Source organism: Lonchura striata, chromosome 13 (genome assembly GCF_050655825.1).
Source record: "Lonchura striata isolate lonStrDom1 chromosome 13, ASM5065582v1, whole genome shotgun sequence".
Lineage (NCBI taxonomy): Eukaryota > Metazoa > Chordata > Aves > Passeriformes > Estrildidae > Lonchura > Lonchura striata.
Window position 1 is genome coordinate 20,405,606 of NC_140715.1, and position 21,181 is coordinate 20,426,786.

General features: G+C 57.9%; 2 protein-coding genes across 8 annotated transcripts in view; both read left to right on the top strand.

The window, feature by feature from the left end:
* The first annotated feature begins 948 nt into the window (after positions 1-948).
* POU4F3 (POU class 4 homeobox 3) lies at positions 949-2,434 on the top strand. The gene is made up of 2 exons (XM_021543095.2): positions 949-1,187; positions 1,460-2,434. Exons 1-2 carry the CDS (start codon positions 1,068-1,070, stop codon positions 2,318-2,320), a joined length of 981 nt encoding a protein of 326 aa, XP_021398770.2. The 5' UTR covers positions 949-1,067; the 3' UTR covers positions 2,321-2,434.
* Positions 2,435-12,282: 9,848 nt separating this feature from the next.
* TCERG1 (transcription elongation regulator 1) overlaps positions 12,283-21,181 on the top strand; it is a 29,112-nt gene continuing 20,213 nt past the window's right edge. For 4 of the 7 annotated variants that reach the window (XM_021543086.4, XM_021543088.4, XM_021543089.4 and 1 more), the window contains exons 1-5: positions 12,283-12,383; positions 13,326-13,551; positions 15,940-16,092; positions 16,366-16,603; positions 19,156-19,398. In XM_021543086.4, the coding sequence (XP_021398761.2) occupies positions 12,313-12,383; positions 13,326-13,551; positions 15,940-16,092; positions 16,366-16,603; positions 19,156-19,398 (931 nt within the window). In that variant the 5' untranslated portion in view covers positions 12,283-12,312. The remainder of the gene's footprint in view (positions 12,384-13,325; positions 13,552-15,939; positions 16,093-16,365; positions 16,604-19,155; positions 19,399-21,181) is intronic. The other 3 variants (XM_085591634.1, XM_085591635.1, XM_085591636.1) reach the window with 1 other exon arrangement.

The following is a 21,181-nucleotide window of genomic DNA, read 5'->3' on the forward strand; positions in this document are numbered from 1 at the left end:
GCGCCGGTTCCCCATGGTAGGAGGGAGCTGCTCGCCCGGCCCGGCCCGGCGGCGGACCCCGGGCGGGGCGGGAGCGGGGCCGGGGCGGGGCGGAACGGTTCGGAACGGTTCGGAACGGTTCGGGAGCGGGGAGGGCCGGGGCGGGCGGAGCAGGCCGGCCCCGCTGCCGGCGCTGTCCGCGGTGCTGCGCCCCTCGCTCCGTCCGCCGAGCCGCTCCCGCCCGGCCGGGCCGGCCCGCGGTCAGAGCCGCTTCCAGCCCGAGCCGGTCCTTGATCCTTGATCTTGGCCCGGGGCGTGTTTCCCAAAGGAACCCGTTTCACCACAGCAGGACCGTTTCTTTTCTCTGCCCACGATCAGTCAGTACGTTTGTCAGAAACCAGACAGCAGCTCCTTCGGCTCTTGGTCCGTATTTACCGAGGCTTATGACACTTGGAAACCTTAAATCTCGGACTAGGTTTTATTTTTGCTTAAGAACTTCGGATTTTGCAAAATATGTGCATCTCTAGTGCCTCAAAGTGCAGTAATGTCTGAAGACGTGTGAAGATTGGGAGAGCAAAAATGGAAGGGCCGCTCAGTAATAGAGCAATGCCAACTTCAGAGCCGCTCCCCGGGGGTGGCTGTGTGGACGACGGCCCCTCTGCTCCAAACGTCAGCCCGCGGGTTTTGCCCACGGAGAACCGCCCGCTCCTCCCCTCTCCCCGCGGGACCTGCAGCCGAGGGAAGAGCGGGGCTCGAGCGGGAGCGGCCCGGGGGCCGCGAGTCGCTGCCGGCATTCGGACCCCGCCACGGCGCGTCCGAGCCCGGGCGGGGGCTGAGGGCGGCGGGGCGGGCCCGGAGGGTCTCGCCGGGGCACCGGGGGTCTCGCCGCCCGTGCCCTGCCCGTCCTGCGGGCGCATCACGCGTGCGCGGCCCGTGCGGGCGGGCAGCGTGTAAGATGAGTGCGGGAGCGCGGCGGGGGCGGGCGCCGGCGGAGCTCTGCCACCGAACACCGCCAGCTCGGGCAGTGCCGCGGGCAGACGCAGCCCCGCGCCCATGCCCGGGGCCTCCCGCCCGCGGGCCGCGCCGAGATGATGGCCATGGACGCCAAGCAGCCCTTCGCCCTGCCCGCCGCCCTCCAGGAGCCCAAGTTCCCCAGCCTGCACGCCGGCAGCGACGCGATGCGCAGAGTTTGCCTCCCGGCCCCGCAGGTACGTGGATGCAGCGCAAGTACCTCTCCGAGCCACATTTTCTGACAGGCACCGGGTTAATGTTTTTTTCATGTCGACAGCCCCGTCGCGCGTCGCGGCTCCGCGCCCCCCCGTGCCCGCCCCTGATCCGCTCCATGCGGAGCGGGGCCGCTGTCTTCCTATTAATTTTTATGACCTGAGCTCCGGGGAGGACCCGCGGTGCCGGGGCCGGTTTTTCAGGCGGAGATGACAGAATTCCCCACTGACCTCGCCATGCGTGCTCTTGCTCGCAGCTGCAGGGCAATATATTTGGGAGCTTCGATGAGAGCCTGCTGGCCCGCGCCGAGGCGCTGGCGGCCGCGGACATCGCCCCCCACGCCAAGGGCCACCACCTCCACCCGCACTTCAAGCCGGACGCCGCCTTCCACGCCATGAGCGGCGTGCCCTGCGCCGCCGCCGCCCTCCCGCACCCCGCCGCCCTCGCCGCCCATCCGCACCCGCTCCCGCACCCGGCGCTGGACGGCGGCGACCTGCTGGAGCACCTCTCGCCGTCGCTGGCCGTGGCGGGGCTGGCCGAGCCCCCCGCGCTGCCCGCCCCGCTGCCGCCGCCGCCGCTGCCCGCCGCCGCCGCGGGACCCCTGCCCGTGCCCGTGGGCGCCCCGGGGGCTCCCGCGCCCGCCGCGGACCCGCGGGAGCTGGAGGCGTTCGCCGAGCGGTTCAAGCAGCGCCGGGTGCGGCTGGGGGTGACCCAGGCCGACGTGGGGGCGGCGCTGGCGGCGCTGAAGCTGCCGGGCGTGGGCTCGCTCAGCCAGAGCACGATCTGCCGCTTCGAGTCGCTGACGCTGTCGCACAACAACATGACGGCGCTGCGGCCGGTGCTCCAGGCCTGGCTGGAGGGCGCCGAGGCCGCCCGGCGCGCCCGCCCCGCCGGCCCCGACCCGCCGCCCGGCGCCGAGCGCAAGCGCCGGCGGACCTCGATCGCCGCGCCCGAGCGGCGCTCGCTGGAGGCGTACTTCGCGCTGCAGCCTCGGCCCTCGGCCGAGAAGATCGCGGCCATCGCCGAGAAGCTGGACCTCAAGAAGAACGTGGTGCGCGTCTGGTTCTGCAACCAGCGCCAGAAGCAGAAGCGCATGAAGTACTCGGCGGTGCACTGACGGCGCGGCCCCGTAGACCCTGGGACAGGACGGGACGGGACGGGACGGGACGGGACGGGACGGGACGGACCGCCCTGAGCGCCCCCCGCCCCGCCCCGGCCCACCCCGGCCCGCCGAGCCAGCCCGGGACAGAAAGCCGGCGGGGCGCGGAGCCGGGGCGCGGAGCCGGGGCGCGGAGCCGGGGCGCGGAGCCGGGGCGCGGAGCCGCGGCGCGGAGCGGCGCCACCGCAATTCCGCGGTCCCCGAGCTGCGCTGGCGGCGGACGAGGCCGCCGGGGCGCGCCCCGGGCAGAGCCGCTCCCGCTGCGCCCCGCCGTCCCACCCCGCCCCGCTCCCTAATAAAGCTTTATTTTTCAACCCGCTGCGACGTGTCGTTCCTCGCCGTCCCGTGCCGCAGCGCCGACGGGAATACCCGAAATAACCTGCAAGAGCAATCGCACCCTCAATAAACGCCCCTCAGCGCGGCGACGCCCCGGGACACAGGACCGGGCTTCGCCCCGCCGGGCCCCGCGCCGCCACCGGCCCCGGGGAAACGGAAACAGCCCTCCACCAAGTCCGATGCCGGGTTCGTTTCTGAAGGTGTTCAGGACGGGGAAAGGGCTTTTATTTGCGATTCCCAGAAGCACCTTAACGATTAAAGATTAATGTTCGAAGCGTGAGCCTCTTCTGGATATTCCACTTTAGCATTTCAATGAGTGACAAACATCGAACTTGAGAACTTGGTCTCATCCTCCTCCCCCGTCAGGAAACGATCTCACGAATTCACCTTTTCCTTGAGGGTAACTCTTCCTCGAACCGCGTTTTCCCAACCATCATCAGTGATTTTCCCCCAGTCAAATGTCCTTTAACAAAAAAAATGCCCTTATGCCATTATATTATATTGTGGGCTCTGAAAATTTAGAATAAAGGCGACGCAACAATAATTGCCTTCCGCACTCTAAAGAAGGCAACTCCGACGGCATCTTCCCCCGCAGCTGCGGGCTCCAGGCCCGTGTTTTTACAGGTAGGATGTGCCTTTATCTCTTCCCTCGTTCTCTGGGAGCTGCCCCCGCCTCGCCCCGGGCTGGCCCCGCGGCCGGGTGCCGGAGGAGCGGGCACGGCCGCTCTGGACCGGGGATCGGCGGCGGGAGCGGGCGCGGGGCCGGGAGCCTTTCCTGGCGCGGGAATGGAGATCCAGCCCAGATCCCAGGCGGTGCCACTGCCGCGGGGCACCGCAGCCTCACGTCTTTGTGTTCAGCAGAAATAACCGCTAGCGCTGCCCTCCGTCCTCCCCGGCTCGGGTTAAGCCCAGTCTGAGCCGGGCCCTCGCTCGGACCGGCAGTGCAGGACACCCTCACGGCTCCACGGCCACCACCTCTGTCCCTGCACACCCGCAGAAGGGAGATCGGATCGGGCTTGTTCCTACAACGGCAACGGGATCACGGCTGTTTCTCCTGTGGCTGTTCTTGTGTTGCCTATCTTTGCAGGTTTGGAGGTTTCCGCGTTTGTCCCTTTTGCGCAGCTCTGGATAGTGCCTTAAAGAAGTAAAACAAATCCTAAACGAACTTTCCCAAACCCGCAGCTACTGTCCCACAGAGCAGCTCCTCTGAGCTCCTCCTCACCTCCAACAGGTTCACCAGGGACACCTTAAGCCCCTTGACCTTTTGGCTCACCCTCCCTCCCTCCCGGCTCCTTTTGTCCCGGCAGCGCTCCGGGCGGGGGGCTCTGCCCAGGTTTCACATACAGGACCTGATCGCTTCGTTTGAGATTTACTTTGGAGATCAGGTATGTCCTGGTTGGTCATCACGGGTGCCTTAGTCTGCCACTGGGGTTGGCTCGCAAAGCTCAGGTGCTCTGGGGTAAAGCCACTGTGATACGGGAAGCTCATCTCGTCTTCCTGGAGCGGGGGATGAATTTCTCTCAGCCTCGGCGGAAGAGTTCGGAACCGATATTTAATGCTGAAGAAGCACAAAGAAGCTGCCCACGTTTTCCCTCAGGATAACGAGCAGTGCCCCGGAGCCTGTAAGCATCGCCAGCAGGCGATGGGAGGCAGGACAGAGTCAGCGCTTGGAATTCCGCGTTTGTGAGGAGCTGCCACCACATCACAGCCCCCCACTCTCTGCTGCCTCATCTGTCTCTCCAGGTGTCTGGGGATCAGGACTCACAATTTCCTTGGAGGGCTAGGGCTCCTTGTCCTGGGCAGTAGGTCTGTGGGATCCACCTGGGACACTCGATTCTTCAAAACACACCCCATGCACCATTTTACCATCTCCCACAGGTAAAATGAAAAATGCAAGTGAAATTTGCTGAGATAGGGAATTCCCTTTCAGTGACAGCTCAGATAAAGGGGAAATGGAAACCTGCTGAAATAGGAAATACCCAGTACACGTGTGAGAGACTCAGCAGGCAAACTCCCTGTCTATGGTTTCTGAACCACTAACGATTGATTTATTATTTTTTCCCCATTCCACCCTTGTTCCTTAATATCCTGCTCTCTGTCTCCCGGGACCTGTGCACAGGAGATGAAAGCACAGAAAACCAAACAAGCCATTGGCACTGCTCACTCAATTGATTTTTACACAAAATTTGCCTTCATGCACAAAGGATGGAAAAATGATCCCATTAATAATGAATAACAAAAACAAATGCAGGGAGGAAATCAATAGCAGCACATCTGATAACACAAGGGGGCTGGGGGGAGGTCCTAGATGTACAAAAGCATGTGTGAGGAGGAGGGAGAAGAGAGGAGAGAAGGCTCAGGGGCTTGGGGGGTTCGGGAGCAAGGCAGCAGGTGCTGTGGTGCAGGTGGAATAGCGGATGGCCTGGCAGGAGCACGTGTGTGTGTGTGTGTGTGTGTGTGTGTGTGTGTGTGTGCGCACGTGTGCATGCGTGTGAGTGGGTGTGTGCATGTCCTCATCAGGGCAGGGTCCAGCCACCCATGTCCTGCAGGCTGTCCACGTCCTGTGGGAGCAGCAGGATCTGCTGAGGCTCCTGGCTTGCCGTAGAGCCGAGCCCATGCTCATGATGGCACTAGAAGGTCCAAGGAGTAGCCACTGGCAAGGAGAGCTGGGGCTGGAGCTGCTTTCCCAGAGAAAACTGGATTTCAGCTGCAAAATTCCAAACTTCCCATCCCCTTTTCCTTCCCATGTTCTGCCCTCAGTGTTTCCCTTCTCCTGAGTTTTCAAGGACATCTGTCCTCCAAGGAGGCACATTCATTTTCAGATGAAAAATGTTCCTAGGACAGTGGATTCTGCTGCTGCCCAGGATTTGCTCCAGGCCCTGGGCTGGGAACCGTGGTCCCCACAGTCTGCAGCTGGGGGAGCTGGGACTCCGGGATAAGAGACTGCCAGGGTGCAGGGGCCAGAGCACCAGGACCAGCCCTGGCACTGCCTGCCCGCAGCAGCATTGCCTGACCCCAGTGTGAGTCATTATTTGTGAGTGTTGGAGGAGGGAGACCTCTGTCCATTTACTCTGGACTGTCAACAGCTGAGAGGGCAACCAAGGCACCACTTTCCATCCGAGCTCAGCATTCAGAGCTCAGTGAGGGAAGTGAATAACTCAGACCCTGTTTAGGGTGGAGAGGTTTTTGGTTTCAGTGGAATGATCTTGGTCCTGTTCCCCATATCCTTGTGCTTGGAGTGGATGCTCCTGCCAGGCAGATGAGAAGAACTCCTCATTCCAGGAACAAAAGGAGCAGGGAGCGGGTGGGCAGGTGAATCATATCACCAGCATTTACTTGCTTTTAGACTTGCATGAAGTGGAGAGAGATGCAGGGCAGAGGGACAGGCAGGGAAACTTGGGTTTCCCTCCTCCAGAGGCTGTGTGTCTAACAATATTTGTTGTCTTACCAGGGCCCTTGGTCATCCCAGGAGAGCCTGACACCAGATCCCAAGGCCCTGGGGATGTCGCTGGGGGCAGGGTCTGTGGCATGGGGAACAAATCCTCCCCAGGTGCCCACCTGGCAGGGCCAAGGGGCAGCACATGGGCTGCTGCAGGGAGATGTACCATCCAGGCTCCACCAAGAGCCACAACTCTGCCAAATACTGCAATCCACACCACAGAAACATACAGGGGGTCAGAGGATAAACACACCAAAAATCGGGCATTATCTGGGGAGAGGGATTGCATTTTCAAGGCGTCTGTGTGATGCAAAGCTAAGGAAGGTTCAGCTGGGCATCCTGTGCTCACCCTTATTTGCCAGAGCCTCGAGTACTGTGTGCAGCATCTCCAGATCTCTCACAGCCTTCCACAACTTCCTCAGCCCCCCACAGCCTTCCGTGATCCCCCGCAGCTCCCCACACCTGACAGTCTCTGCCAGCAGGAACAAAACACACTGAGATCTGAGTCGGAGATGTGGTTAAAGTTTGATACCTCGGTTGCTTCAGAATATGTCTGGTTTTTCCCAAATGCCAAAACAGATTAGTCTGCAGCTGCCATCACATCATGGCCTGAGTGAGGATCTCTGCGAGGAAAACCAGCACAGGTCAAGGATCCGCCTCCAGGTTCCGCAGTGAGAGCAGGTAACAGCCTCTGGAAAACTTCTGAACCAGGGCTGGTTTTACACCCTGGGATTCCCCAGGCAATACCCACGGCTCTGGGCACTCACGAGAGCCTGGGACACGCAGGCACATTCTGGTGAGGCTGAGGAGTGACCTCTGGGGATGTTTAGGGATGGGATTTCTGAGCAGGCAGCAAGGGTAGGTCCCTTGGTTGGAAAAGGATCGAAATCCTGAAGCAATTTCAGATAAGGTGGAGCTTGAGAGAGAGCCGGGGCTGGCTCCAAGGGGGCACCAGAGGATGGTTTGGCCAAGTTCTGATGCTGCCAACATCAAAATCCAAAATAACTCATCTAAAAACACAAGGAAATGTTTAGGAGCAATTTTAATGATCCTTTCAATGTTAAACTTTTCAAAGACAGATTTTGTGCTTTTTCCCAGTAGTTTCTTTAGCAGGGGTTGAGGGAGGGGCACTGAAGGAACCTAACATATTTTGGATAGAGCAAATGTTTTCCTTGTGGGAAACACAAATGTTTCCTCCATTAATGAGGAAACCTGAAGCACTGTAAATTTGGGGTCAGCCCAGGCAAAAGCCGCTGGAGGAGCGGCACGGCGGCGGCGCATGCAGCCTGTCCCCTGCCAACGGGGCATGTGTGCCAGTCATGTAGTGTTAGTGGCTCCATGTTGCAGTCAGGTTGGACGCCACGTGCAGGCACGTTAACATGGAAAACACATTAGCCCCCGCCGCGGAAACCTGAGCAAATTGGCCATGAGATGATGCGACCTGGGATTTCACACCGACGCCGTTCCTGAGACAGGACAGCAGAGCTGGGGCCCGAGGAGTGGCCTGGCTCCAGCCCACCGCAGTGCCAGGCAGCCGAAGGAGCGCTGGATCAGAGTGGCCCCCGGGAACGGCAGGGATCCGTGCTGCCCCGGGAACGGCAGGGATCCGTGCAGCCCCCGGGAACGGCAGGGATCCGTGCTGCCCCGGGAACGGCAGGGATCCGTGCTGCCCCGGGAACGGCAGGGATCCGTGCTGCCCCGGGAACGGCACAGACCCGTGCTGCCCCGGGAACGGCAGGGATCCGTGCTGCCCCGGGAACGGCAGGGATCCGTGCTGCCCCGGGAACGGCAGGGATCCGTGCAGCCCCCGGGAACGGCAGGGATCCGTGCTGCCCCGGGAACGGCAGGGATCCGTCACCTGCCACGGCCCCCGCCGCCGTGCCAGGCCCCCGGGCCGCCGCGGGAGCGGAGAGCGCGCCTGGCCCGCTCGGAGGCGGCTTCTGCCCCAAACCCTGATGAAACATTAACCGCGAGCCGGAGCGCCCGGTCTCCCGGTTTGGAGCCGCATTTGAGGCGCTCCGGGGAGGATCTCGCACAGGGCCAGCGCGAACCCCGCGCGTCCCGCGGGGAGGGGACACGGGGCCTCGGCTGTTCCCTCGGTGTCCCCTCGGTGTCCCCTCGGTGTCCCCTCGGCTGTCCCCTCGGCTGTCCCCTCGGTGTCCCCTCGGTGTCCCCTCGGCTGTCCCCTCGGCTGTCCCCTCGGTGTCCCCTCGGTGTCCCCTCGGTGTCCCCTCGGCTGTCCCCTCGGTGTCCCCTCGGTGTCCCCCCGGTGTCCCCTCGGCTGTCCCCTCGGTGTCCCCTCGGTGTCCCCTCGGTGTCCCCTCGGTGTCCCCTCGGCTGTCCCCTCGGTGTCCCCTCGGTGTCCCCTCGGCTGCGCCCCAGCCCCGGGGCGCGGAGCCCCGGCAGCCCGAGGGGAAGCCCGCGGCAGTACGGGCTGGAGGAGGGCGCTGGACCAGAACCCGCGGTCAGGAGCCGGAGAAGAGCCTCGCATGAGAAGGGGAGCGAGCAAGCCCGCGGGAAGGCCCCGCCTGCCCCGGCCCCGGCCGGGAGCCCCAGCCGCGGCACCGAGCTGCCCGGCTCCGCCGCGGGACCGAGCTGCCCGGCTCTGCCGCGGGACCCGGCTCCAGCCCGTCCCGCAGCCCGTTCCCGGCACCGCCGCACGGCAGCGCGTCCCGTGGCCCGTCCCCGGGCCGGCGTGGGGCCGGCACAGCCGCGGCAGCGGCGCGGAGACAACGGGAGAGCCGCAGCAGCGAGGCACATCAATATTTCATAAAATGCCAGCAGCAACAGAGAGAGAGAGAGGGACCGGGAGCAGAGCAGAATATCACACAGCTTTTTAGTGGTCTTTTTCTATTAGTGTCAGCTCTGCGGCTGGCTCCAGGCAGGAGAACTTTCCCTGGATGCTCCCAGAATTTCGGGGTGCGGCCAAGCAACCTCCTGGCCAGGGCCAGCTGCCAGCCCCGCGGTACCTGATGCAGTCACAGCACTCTGCTGCTTTCAGAAGACTCGCAGGGCCAGTGGCACTGTCCCCGCAGGCCAAGGAGCTGCAGAGGTGATGTGCTGCAGGCAGCCGGGCCGGGCTCTGCTCTGCTGGGCTCTTTGCAGCCATCACCTCCAGTGAGCTCCTTTGGGCTAACCCCTGCCCTGCCTGACACGGGGCACCTCTCAGACCCCCCGGCCATCTGCTGCTCTTACCATGGCTGAGCCTGCACCCCTTTTTCCCTGTAGGAGGGAATCTGCAGGCTCCATGTGTAGAGGAAAAAATGGGATGTTTTCATGTAACTACAGGGAAAGCCTGGGACCAGACTGGGGAGCTCCGTGCCCAGAGTCTGGGTGCAGCACACCGAGCCGTGCTGCGCCATGCCCACACACAGGAGGTGCCCTGTTAAATTTCAGTAATGCCCAGTCCCACTTGCTCCCCACAATGCCCAGATGCCCAGATGCCCCACGAGGCCTTAGAACTCGCCAGCCCAGCTCCAAGGCTAAGCAGGGGCACAGCAGCCATGGCCCCCAGGGCCCCCATGGCTGGAGGGGATGGGGGTCTCCCCATGGCCTCAGCCCCAGCTCCAGCAGTGATCCGTGAGGCTGGGAAAGCGGGGCACCTCGGTGCCAGCAGGAGCCTCCCCCCACTGCCACCCTCCAGCATGGCATCTGGGGCTCTCCCTGGCAGATGCTGGCACCGCAGCAGCCCAGAGGCCCTGCAGACAGCTCAGGGCAAAATTTTTATTTGTCATCACACTTCAACCTGAAATCTGAAGAAATGAAAAAAGAATGGCAGGATGTTGGCGTCTCTGAGATGACACAACCCCATGGCTGCTGCAGCTCCGCGGCAGGGGCCAGTCCCAGCAGTGGGAGCCCAGAGCAGCTCAGGGGCTGCCACACTGCACCAGGAGCCTTGCTGCTGAAACCAGCTCAGGGACAGAGCTGCAACCGGGATGAAGAAGGCCACTCACCCTGGACCAAGAAAACACAAGAACATGGGCAGGTCTGAGGGGAACATCCACACTGTGGGGCTTCAGGATTCCTTCTGGCAGAGAACTCAGACTGTCATAAACAGCCTTTCAAAAACTACAGAGATCCAAATACTTGAGGAGGTCCCCAGTTGAAAACCTCCCTGGGAACAATTTCTGGGGCAAGAGCAGCAGCACTGGCAGCAGCAGAGCAGCTCTGTGCTGGTATCTGGCACAGCCAGCAGCTTTCCAGCCAGGGAACAACGGCTCTGGGAAGGGTTGGCAGCAGAGACAGGGGACCAGGGCTGCAGTGGGGGTTCCAGCTGCAGACTTTTCTGGGAAACCTGGATCCCCAGTGCACCCACAGCCATTCCATTTGCAGAATTCCATCAGCAGATCCACTAGCTCTGCAACGGGTGTGGGTGTGGGATTCCCCCAGAGAGATTTCCCCTGGCTCCAGGGCTTGCCACAGCCCCATTCCCCAAGGAGCACGGTCAGCAATGCCCTCCCAGCCCCAGGAACAGTCCCACGGCTTCCTGAGGGGATGAACAGAGCCTGCTGCTCAGTCCCCTGGCACCTGCACCCCCAGAGCCCACGGGAGTTAGGGAGAGTGTCCAGGCAAGCAGCCAGTCAAGCCTTTGGGATCCTTGGTTTCAGTGAAATCCAGGGAAGTGTGTATCAATCACAGTAAATTGTACTGCTGCCAAGAGCCACGTCCTGCAGCACAGGGAGCTGCCAGCAGATTTGTCAAAATGCCTCGTGTTTTGCAGCTCACTGCTAACCAACTGCCCCTGAAGGAGCTGCACGCTGAGAATTCCTGACTGGAATGTTCTGAGAACACAGAGATGAGGGAGCTAGGGTACAGCAGCAGCTCCAGCCCCCCTGAACCTGGGAGAAGGCCCTGCAGCTGCTCCCGCCCGCTTGACATCAATAAAACATGGAGACAACCGGGGAACAGGGAGATAAAAAGAGGATGAAAGACGCGTGGAAGACAGGCAGCTGCACTGTGTGTGGAGGATTTGAGCACTCGTGGGCAAAGCAGTTTTAATGTGTGGCACAGAAGTGCTGGTGAGGAGAGCAGAGGCACTGTGCAGGGCCCGGCCTGGGCACCGGGCAGACACACGGGCAGGCTCCGGGGAGCCCAGCACCCCCGGCCCATCCCAGACCTCACAGCGGCAGCAAAATCCAGCAAACCCCGAGAATACAGACCCCGCAGCGACACCGGGGTGGGTGAGTCTCCGTGGCTCAGCACCCCCAAAAGGCCCCCGAGGAATTCCCTATTGTCGATCTAAGAGAAGACAGATCTTCCTATTGAGAGTAGGAATGGGACATGTGGGATCGCGAAAGCAGCTGCACGTCCCGGGAACACGTTCCTGGCGGCTCCTGCGCACCGAGCGCTGCAGCCGCCGGTGCTGCCCAGCAGCGCTGGATGTCCCCCAAACGCTCCCGGGGCTGGCAGTGCCCACCCGGGGCTGGCAGTGCCCACCCGGAGCTGGAGCCCCCGGTTCTCCCCCGGTTTCCCGTTCCCCCAGACCCCCCCGGTTCCCCGGACCCCTCCCGCTCCCCCGGTTTCCCGGACCTCTCCCGTTCCCCCGGTTCCCCCCTGGTTCCCCAGACCCTCCCCCGGTTCCCCGGACCCCTCCCGCTCCCCCGGTTCCCCCCCGGTTCCCCGGACCCCTCCCGCTCCCCCGGTTCCCCCCCGGTTCCCCGGACCCCCCCCCCGGTTCCCCGGACCCCTCCCGCTCCCCCCCGTTCCCCGGCGCCCCCGCGCACACAGCGCCCCCTGGCGGCCGCCGCGCTCCCCCCGCCGGGATCGCTCATTGGCTGAGCGCCCCGTGACGTCACGGGACGGGACATTCCCTGTGTGGTCTGGGGCTGCGGGCGCTGATTGGCGCATGTGGTTCCGCCCGCTGATTGGACGCTGCTCTTCCCCTTCCCCCTGCGGCGCGAGTCACTTCCGCTCCCCTCCCCGGGCCGCGCCTCACGTGACCGCAGGCGCGAGCGGCATGGCCAATGGCGGCGCGCCCGGCTCCCCCCATTCAGAGCCGGCGGGCGCGGCGGCCAATGGCGGGGCGGGCTGGGCCCCGCGCGCGCTGACGGGAGGGCCGGACGGCCAATGGCGGAGCGGGCTGGGCCCCGAGCGCGCTGACGGGCAGGCCCGACGGCCAATGGGGCGCGGCGGGGCCCGCGGGGGGGTGGGGCGGCTGCGCGCGACGGCGGCGGCCATGGCGGAGCGGGGCGGCGGCGGCGACGGGGAGGCGGCGGCGGCGGGCGAGCGCTTCGGCACCGACCTCCGGTACGGCGGCCGGGCCGGGCCGGGCCGAGACCGGCGTGCCCGGCGGGGCCGGGGCTGGCGGGGCGGGCCGGGGCGGCTCTCCCGCCCGCATTCCCGCCCCGCGTGCGACGGGACGGGCCCTGTTCCCGCTCACCGGCCGGGGCCGCTCCCGGGCGTGGGGCCGGGCGGCGGCGGCTCCGCTCCGGGTGCGGACAGGCCGCATCTGGTGTCGTCCCCCGCCTGGGCCCCCACTGGCCCGTTGTGTGGCCCTACGCTCGGGGCTGGTAAAGCCGTGTCCCGGAGCCGCAGGGCAGCGTGCGCCGCTCCGGACGGCGGCGGGTTCTGAGAGCCCGTGCGGAGCGCCGGCCGGCTCAGCGCGAGACCGCGGCGCTCGGGCCGGGCCTGCCGGGGTCCGGCCCTGCCCCGGACACGGCCCTGCCCCGGGTCCGGCCCTGCCCCGGGTCCGGCCCTGCCCCGGTCCGTCTTCCCGGCACACAGAGCCCCTGGCAGCCCCGGCGCTGCAGAGCCGGCACTCCGGGCACGGCCGGCCGCAGGGCCCGGACGCAGTTGCAGGCAGCAGCCCGAGCTCCAGGTCGTGCTCAGGAGCTCTGGCAGATAAGGAAGGATGCGCTTCCCAGTGGCTGCCTACCCCATCCCAGCTCTGCTGTCCTTACTGTTGGTGTAGTGTCTGTTGGTTCTCTAAGAAAGGAAATCTGCTTGAAATTGTATTGTTGTTATCTGCTTGGCCATTTGCACGAGGCGAAATTCACACTTGAGCACTGATAACCTCTAATTGTGTGGCAGAAGTACATGTTGAAGTAGTCACACATTTGGTTTCACCCGCTCAAACGTGACCCGTTTGGCTCCCGCTGTCGGTGTCTCGGTTTCCCCGGATCCTGCCGCAGCTGGTCCCCGTGCAGCCGCGGCCGGCAGTGACCCGTGTTCCTGTGCCTCTCTCCGCAGGATGGCTCAGCAGCAGGCGCTGCGGTTCCGTGGCCCCGCGCCGCCCCCCAGCGCGGTGCTGCGCGGCCCCCCGCCCCTCCTGCGGCCGCCCCCGCCCTTCGGGATGATGCGGGGCCCTCCTCCGCCCCCCCGGCCCCCCTTCGGCCGACCCCCCTTCGACCCCAGCATGCCCCCGATGCCGCCGCCGGGGGGGATCCCCCCGCCCATGGGGCCTCCGCACCTGCAGGTAAGGCGTTCTCCGGAGTTGGTTAGGTGGCATTCAGGGGGTTTCGTTTGCTTTCACACATGGAGGTGTCCACCTCTGGGCTCCTCGAGTTCAGGAAGGACGTGGAGGTCTGGAGCGTGTCCAGAGAACCGCAGTAGAGCTGGTGGAGAGTCTAGAGTACAAGTCTAGGGCAGCTGAGGGGCAGCTGAGGCATCTTGCAGGGCTCAGCATGGACAAAAGGAGGCTCAGGGTGGTGCTGGAGTCCCCTTCCCTGGAGGTCTCCAGGGAACAATGGGATGTGGCACTCGGTGCTCTAGGCCGGGTGACAAGGTGCGGATGGGGCACAGGTTGGACTCGATGGGCTGGGAGGTCTTTTCCAATGTAACTCGTCTGTGATTGTGTGGAGATAGTGTGAGAATGGACACTGAAGTGGGTGAAGGAACAGGAAGGCAGGATGAGAGCACAGTGTTCAGGTGAGGTGTTACACCCCTCTGCATACCTGTGCTGTGCAAATACAGTTTTTGCTCAGCTCCTCTGCTGCTAAACTGATGGATGGTTTAAGGTCTTGTGTTTGATTTTCTAAGGCCTGAGTTTGCAAGGGACAGCACCTTTGTGAATGAGAAAGGGATTCTGTTATTTAATAGCTTTGTGGGGGTGCCTTCCCATTAAGGCAGTATCAGTGCCGTGTGGGCCGTGGGTATGCTGAGGAGCTGAATGGCACCACGTGCCATTGTGGATTAAATCCACTATTTGTAATTACAGTTTGAAGAACCAACCAGAGTTACTTTGGATGCCAGGCCTGGCTGTGGGTGTCTCCTGTGTTTGGTTTCCATGCAGGGAGTGCTGCTGCTCCCAGGTGTCACACAGGCTGTGAGCTCTGCCGCTCCTCAGCAGCCCCAGCCATGGCTGGTGTCTCGGGCTGGGCTGAGCTGAGCTCTGCTCCTGCTGAGGGCTCCGGCCAGAGGCAGGTGTGATGGGGAAGGGCCTCTGCTCAGAACGGGTGTGCTGGGACTCTGGCTGCACACCTGGCACTGACTGCCCGCCTGGTTTTACTCATGCACTGGGGAGAGGAGCTGTAGCAGGGAGAAATTTGGCTCCTTCTCATTGGATTCTTCATGCAAGTTGTAAGAGCAAGAAAGAGGAAGCTCATGGTGAAGCAGGTGCAAGAGCTGTTGGGGAAGAAGAAGGGAGGGAAGGCAGGCTGCAGTTGAGTTGAGGGCTTTTTTTGTTTGTGTAGAATGCCATCCATGTACTCTTGGCTTCCGTTTTTAGTAGTATTTAATGCAAATAATTGTTACTAGTTTGGTATGTGGATTTAAAGAGCAGTTTCAAATAGCACTCTTAGAGAGAAAGCTGGATCTCAGGGCAGCTCCCAGCAGAAGCCAAGGACATGGCAGCTCTGGCAGCTGCCAGGGGTACAGCTGCAGTTGTGGGTGCAGGGAGACAGCTCAGGGCCCCTGTGTGCAGCTTGTCCCCAGGCCATGGGCTGTCCTGGGTGTCCCAGCGCCAGGCCCGCCGTGGGCTCGGGGTGAGCACGGCACTCGAGGCTGTCATTCAGTCAGAGCTGGAGTGATGGGGACAATCGGGGCACTTTGGTGTTTAATAGTAATTTAACACTTTGGTGTTTAATAATGAGGGCACTTGTAGGTGTTTGCAGAGTGAGCTAAAGAACTCGGTGAGCTTTGTCAGCTTTTTACAGAAGCGTTCACTGTACTTGTTGCATATAGGGAATTTCAAACAGTCCAAGTAAATAAGTAAAATGAAAGAACTGAATGTACTTTGAATTACCAGAGGTGTTCAGGCTTTCAGGTAACTGTGTGCAGGACAGGTCAGGATTTCTTATCATGCAATAATGAACATGTAATTTCATATTTTTATTCTAATTAGCACTAGCTAGAATTTTAGTTAGTGGGAAATTTAGTTGTGTAATGTATTTTAATTAACACACTGCTCAGCTGTACTGACAAACTGGATGCTTACTTGTAATTTGGGTTTTTCTAACATATCTTTCCTGGGACGGTTGTTGTATTTCTGGGGTATTTGGTTCATAGATGGCAATGTCTGAGCAACAGCTATTTGGGTCTTCCATTCTTTCTCTTCCTTCCATTGACATATTTTCTTCTTTTCAGGAGAGGACTTTGACCACATTTCTGTTCATGCTACCTTTTTTAGGTGCCTGCACATTTGTATCTCAGAAGTGATGGCTTCAGCTGTTCTGCCATGGGTGGGGGGTTGGCTTGGGAGCACATTCCCTGAGCTGGGAGCACTGGATCATTAGAGAAGCTTCTAAGTCTGGCACAGCTGTCCTTACTGTTGGTGTAGTGTCTGTTGGTTCTCTAAGAAAGGAAATCTGCTTGAAATTGTATTGTTGTTGTCATTATCATCATTATTGTTATTATATGCCTTTAGAGACCACCATTTATGCCTCCTCCCATGGGTAGCATGCCACCACCTCCTGGTATGATGTTCCCTCCAGGAATGCCGCCGGTCTCCGCGCCGGGAACACCAGCAATGCCCCCAGCTGAGGAGATCTGGGTAGAGAACAAAACTCCAGATGGAAAGGTGAGATGGGGGCTGTGGGTGGTCCTGCTGTGACCCTGGGCACGCTGGCTGGGCTGGGATATCCGGGTGGTGGGGCCACCGTCCCGTGTTGTGGCAGGGCTGGGATATCCAGGTGGCTGGGATGCCTGCCATGGCGGGGCTGGGATGGCCTGGGTGGCAGGGCTGCTGTCCCACGGTGTGGCTGGGCTGGGATATCCAGGTGGCTGGGATGCATGCCGTGGCGGGGCCGCCGTCCCACAGTGAGCCTCAGTGTGACGGGGCCACTCTCCCCAGGTCTATTTTTACAACGCACGCACACGGGAGTCGGCGTGGACGAAGCCGGATGGGGTCAAGGTCATCCAGCAGTCAGAGCTGACACCCATGCTGGCGGCCCAGGCCCAGGCCGTGGGGGCCTCCACCCCCACCACCAGCAGCCCTGCCTCTGCAGCATCTCCATCCACTTCCTCCAGCACGCAGTCCTCCACCACCTCCACCACCACCACGGCCACCTCCATGTCCCAGACCAACTCCAGTGAGTACCAGGGGGTGTCTCAGGCCTCGCAGTGGTGGGAGTAGGTGGTGGGGATCCTGCATGGGGAATTGCTGCAGCAAAGCCTGGATGTTCAGGACAAAGTTGTTTCAGCATGGAGTGTGAATTTAAAGTACAGTGTTTAGTCCAGAAGAACCTTGCATGCAAACTTTTTTCTCCCCAGTCTCAAAGAATTCTTCAGGTCTTCGTATATTTTTCTTCTGCTGTTATCGCATCATCTCAGAGCTATTACACATCTATTTCCTTTTGACTGTAGATAGAGCTAAATTGTTCTTAAAAGTGTTTCACAAGAAACGTTGATCTGAGGTAGGAGTTTAGTTGTAGCAATTTCCTAATTTTCTCCATGGCATCTGTTTCTGTAGGTCAGGTCTCAGAGCTGCTGCTCTGTGAGCACTGGTTGATTACAGAATAGAGTTTCTTTGTTGTATTACTTTTATTAGCATTACTCTTCTGCTGAAGCCTTCCCAGTTCCTATTTTCTCGAGTTGCACAAAGAGGAAAAAGAAAGTCCTTGGAGTCATTTTTGTTCATTTATGACCTTTGAATGATAGTCTGGACATTACTGCTGCTTCCATGGACTGAGCTTTGCTTGTAAGGGTTTTCCGAGTAAGGAAAGGGGACTGAATTGATGCAGCATGCACATAAATGCATGGCTGTGCACACACCAGCGTGGTTTGCACTGCACTTTGACATGTGTGTGCTGCCCAGGTGCCTCAGTGCATGTGGATAGAGGTGTGTGTTAAATACTGTGGGTCTGTTTGCTGTGAGTGTGTCAGCAGCAAGCAGTGAGCGAGGTCAGTCCCACTGCCCAGAGCGAGGTGTGCAGGGCGAGGAGCAGTACAGAGAGTTCCTGTCTTGCATGCAGGGTCACAGACAGACAGCACTGGTGCTGAGCGGGAATCTGGCACTGGCACATTGGGCATCGTAGCTGCCCTGGCTCAGATGTGTGCTCTGAGCCAGGCCAGAGAGTGTGCAGGAGGTGAATTGTTCCAGCTCCTGCTGTGGGGTAGAGTTGCATCCTCTGGAATTCATCTTTCTCCTGTAACAGGCGAGACAAGTCAACTTCACTCACCATTTAACCCAAACTTCAAAATCTGTGTGTAAAGGGGAGTCAAATTTAGGTAACCCTTCAATTCTGCTTTTATTGAGGCTGGAGGGAGGACACGTCACTAGAGCAGCAAAGAACTTGTATTGCTCGAAGCATTTTAGGGCTTTTGTTTAATTTGAAGGGTATCTCAGAATGGTGTTCATTTGCTATGTCGAACTATGGTCTGCTCTAATTGTTGTGCTGCTGAGTAACAAGTCAGGTGGGAGGTCAGTGTCAGCTCTTGACCCAGTGGCAGGTCGGGGAGAGCTAGTTATGCTTTGGGAGCAGCACTTTAGCACCTCCTCTGAAGCTGAATCTCCTAATGTTGAATGCTGACAATCTGTTCCACTTCTACCTGTTCTATCTGCTAAACTTTGTCTTTGCTTTCAAGAACTTTACTGTTGGTGTCTGTGCCTAGGTAATGAAATGTTATGACTTAAAATAATTTTATAACTCTTCGACTTGGCCTGTAAAAAAAAACCCTGGGACTTCTGGCTGAGCTTCATTCTTGCCTTGTACTGATTTGACCTAGGTCTTACAAATCACATACTGACTGTCTGCTCTGTTTCCCTAAATGTTAGGCACTTAAGAACTTTAGCCCTTTCTGAAACGCTTATCGAAAGATCAAAAATCTTTATTTAAATATGCTAATACTGGTATGTTGTTTGGAATGTTTCTGGTACTAATAGGAAATGCATGTGTGCCCATCGGAATACGGCTGTAAACTGGTGTGGTTTCTTTATTTTTTTTCTTTTCTCCTTTCCTCTGCACCAAATCTTACGGAGTGAGTTTACAAGTTTAAGCAGACTCGTCTCAAGTTCCTGTTGGCCTGTGCTGTGAGACTGTTCACTCCAAATTAAAACAATTTGAAATTGAAACCAGTCATGCTGCAAGGATTACAGAGCTGAATGCCAGTTGTGTGTTTTCCTGCTGGGAGGCACTAAAGACTAAGAAAGTTCTTGCAGCTCTTGAAGAAAAGTATTTTCCTTTCCTTGCTTATTTACACATTTTTATTGATATTATCATATTCTGGGGATGCAGCCCAGCATAGTTGAAGGCAGACTGCTGTCATGCACGTGCTGCTGCTGTTAAAAGCAGTAACACAAGGACAGCCTGTTGCCATTGGAAACTTGATGTAATGTTCCTTTTCTGTTTCTGTGAACAGAATAGAACCTCATTTCAGCCTGTGTTTGTCCTTTAATGCAGCCCTGCTTCTGCTATAGAGACATGTTAAGTGTAAAGAATGGGACAAATTGAAATTGGAAATTGACTTTCTTTGTGAATATTTAATGTTCCAGAGAAGGCAAAGTATTTTTTGTCCAGGAGCGTCTTCCTGCTGGTTCTATCTGAGCATACCTGCTACGTACCGGGAAACAGAGCGCCAGTATGTTTGCAGCAATATATTGCAGTGTCTAAGATACAAGGTGTTCTTTGTGTTTTTTTATCAGCACCTACCACACAAGACCAGACCCCGAGTTCGGGTGTTTCAGTTGCCACACCATCAGTCAGTGTTTCAACCTCTGCTCCTTCTGCTACACCTGTGCAGACTGTACCCCAGCCAGTCCCACAGACATTGCCTCCTGCAGTTCCTCATGCAGTACCTCAACCAACTGCAGCAATTCCTGCTTTTCCACCAGTAATGGTACCTCCATTTCGTGTCCCCCTTCCTGGCATGCCTATTCCACTTCCAGGTAAATTGGCAAACTGTAATTGTCTTGTCTGCTACATGTCCATGTTGTCAGTTGTTTGCACTCATGTGTCCACTGTGTACAGAACTTGCCTGGATCCTCTCCTCAGAGTATCTCTGAAAGAATTCAGGGTTAGCAGACAGACTTTTTAATTAACAAAGAATATATATTTTTTGGACTTCAAGTTCTTTGATATACTTGGCAGAAAACAGCTGCATTTAAACATGTAATGTTTAAATGAGAATATTGAGCACTATATTTTACTAATTGCAATATTGCTTTAACTTTTTTCTGCTTACTTGATTTAGACCTGAAGTCTTGTGCATAAATATTCACTAGCACATGGATGAGCAGGAAGAATTATCATGGAAATCATGACCCCAGTGATATCAGGTGTTCTCAGTATTCTTAGGCTGCAGCCATTGATTAGAATGCCGAGTGTTGAGGAGTGATCTGAGGACCATAATGAGGCATTTAGGGTGCCAGGGTGTTGTTATTCACAGGCTTTAGGTTTAAAGAACATAGAGAAGGAATTCTTCTGGATATATCACAGTTTCTTACATTTTTATGAAATATTTAAATACCTAAGGAAGGAATTTTAGGCTGGCAAAATGTTAGCCTTGCTCTGTATAGTTGCTGCAGAGGGCCTTCCAGGAGATCACTAATGACACTTGGCACTTACACACCACGTTTCATTTGCATGGGTAATGTTGAGTTCCTGTTCTGATACAAAATTGATGGGTTTCAGTGCACAGTGGCACTAAACATAACACCAAGAACTGATGTTTTTGTGTTGCAGAGGGAGGTAGGAGACTGCAGTTGTATTGGATCTGTAGTTTCAGATTTAAAAAGAAGCAGCCCTGAGTAGCATCTTCATGTTTCTTTGTACAAGCTGAGTGAGGTGGGTTTGCTGCTGTCCTCCTGATGCAGCCACCCAGTGGATGTGGTGGGAGGCCTTCACCTCCCCTCTGAATTGGATGGATGAAAAGTAACCCTTCAGAACACTCCTTTGATGAGAGAAAAAGGCCTGAAAGCAGTTGAGTGATGACTGGAAAAGTGCACCAGCTTTTAGCTGCCTCCACTTTTAGAATAGTCTTCTAAAATAACTGGGCAAAGCTACTTTAATCTGTATTGGCCTGAAAAGGAAATCACAGTGTAGTTATCTTTGGTTTAAATCAAGAAGCAAATACTGTTCTGAATTTGATAATCCAGTCTGAACAACAAATGAATAAAGGGTAGGAGAAAGAAGTCTGATTTTTGGTGAGTTTTGGAAGAATAATAAAAACAGTTAAGCCTTAAAGATGATCGGCTAAGTGCTCTCAACTGCCAGTTCTAACCTTGCCAGCAAGGGACCAGCATGGAATGAAGGGTCCCTACACATTGTGAGGGGTATGATCTACACGGGTGTGACCTGTAGGGTAAAATAGGATGGTCAGGGCAGTGGAGAGGAGTGCCAGTGGAAATGGAGATTGTGGGTGTATGCCCAGCTTGGGCTTTATTGTGAGCTGTCAATCAAAAGGTTTTGGGAGTAGTGCAGTACAGGAGTAAAGACAGAGCAGGAACATAAATCTCCTGAAAATAATTTTTGAAAAATATTTTTTTCAGAATTCCCTCATAAGAGATGTTTGCTCTGACCAGTTTTTTCTGTGAGCTGGGCTGCAGGTGGAACCCATAGCATAGGAAGGACATCAGACCCACACTAGAGGGTCTGATTTGTCAGTTTGATTTGTTACAGAATGAAATCTGTCAGCTTCTTGCAGCTAATTCTGACTTGAGTTACTGGGAT

Bases quoted from the DNA above. Each gene is read 5' to 3' on its own strand.
- POU4F3 (XM_021543095.2), top strand. From the start codon at position 1,068: ATGATGGCCATGGACGCCAAGCAGCCCTTCGCCCTGCCCGCCGCCCTC. The intron at 1,188-1,459 runs GTACGTGGATGC...TCTTGCTCGCAG, and splicing joins TTTGCCTCCCGGCCCCGCAG to CTGCAGGGCAATATATTTGG.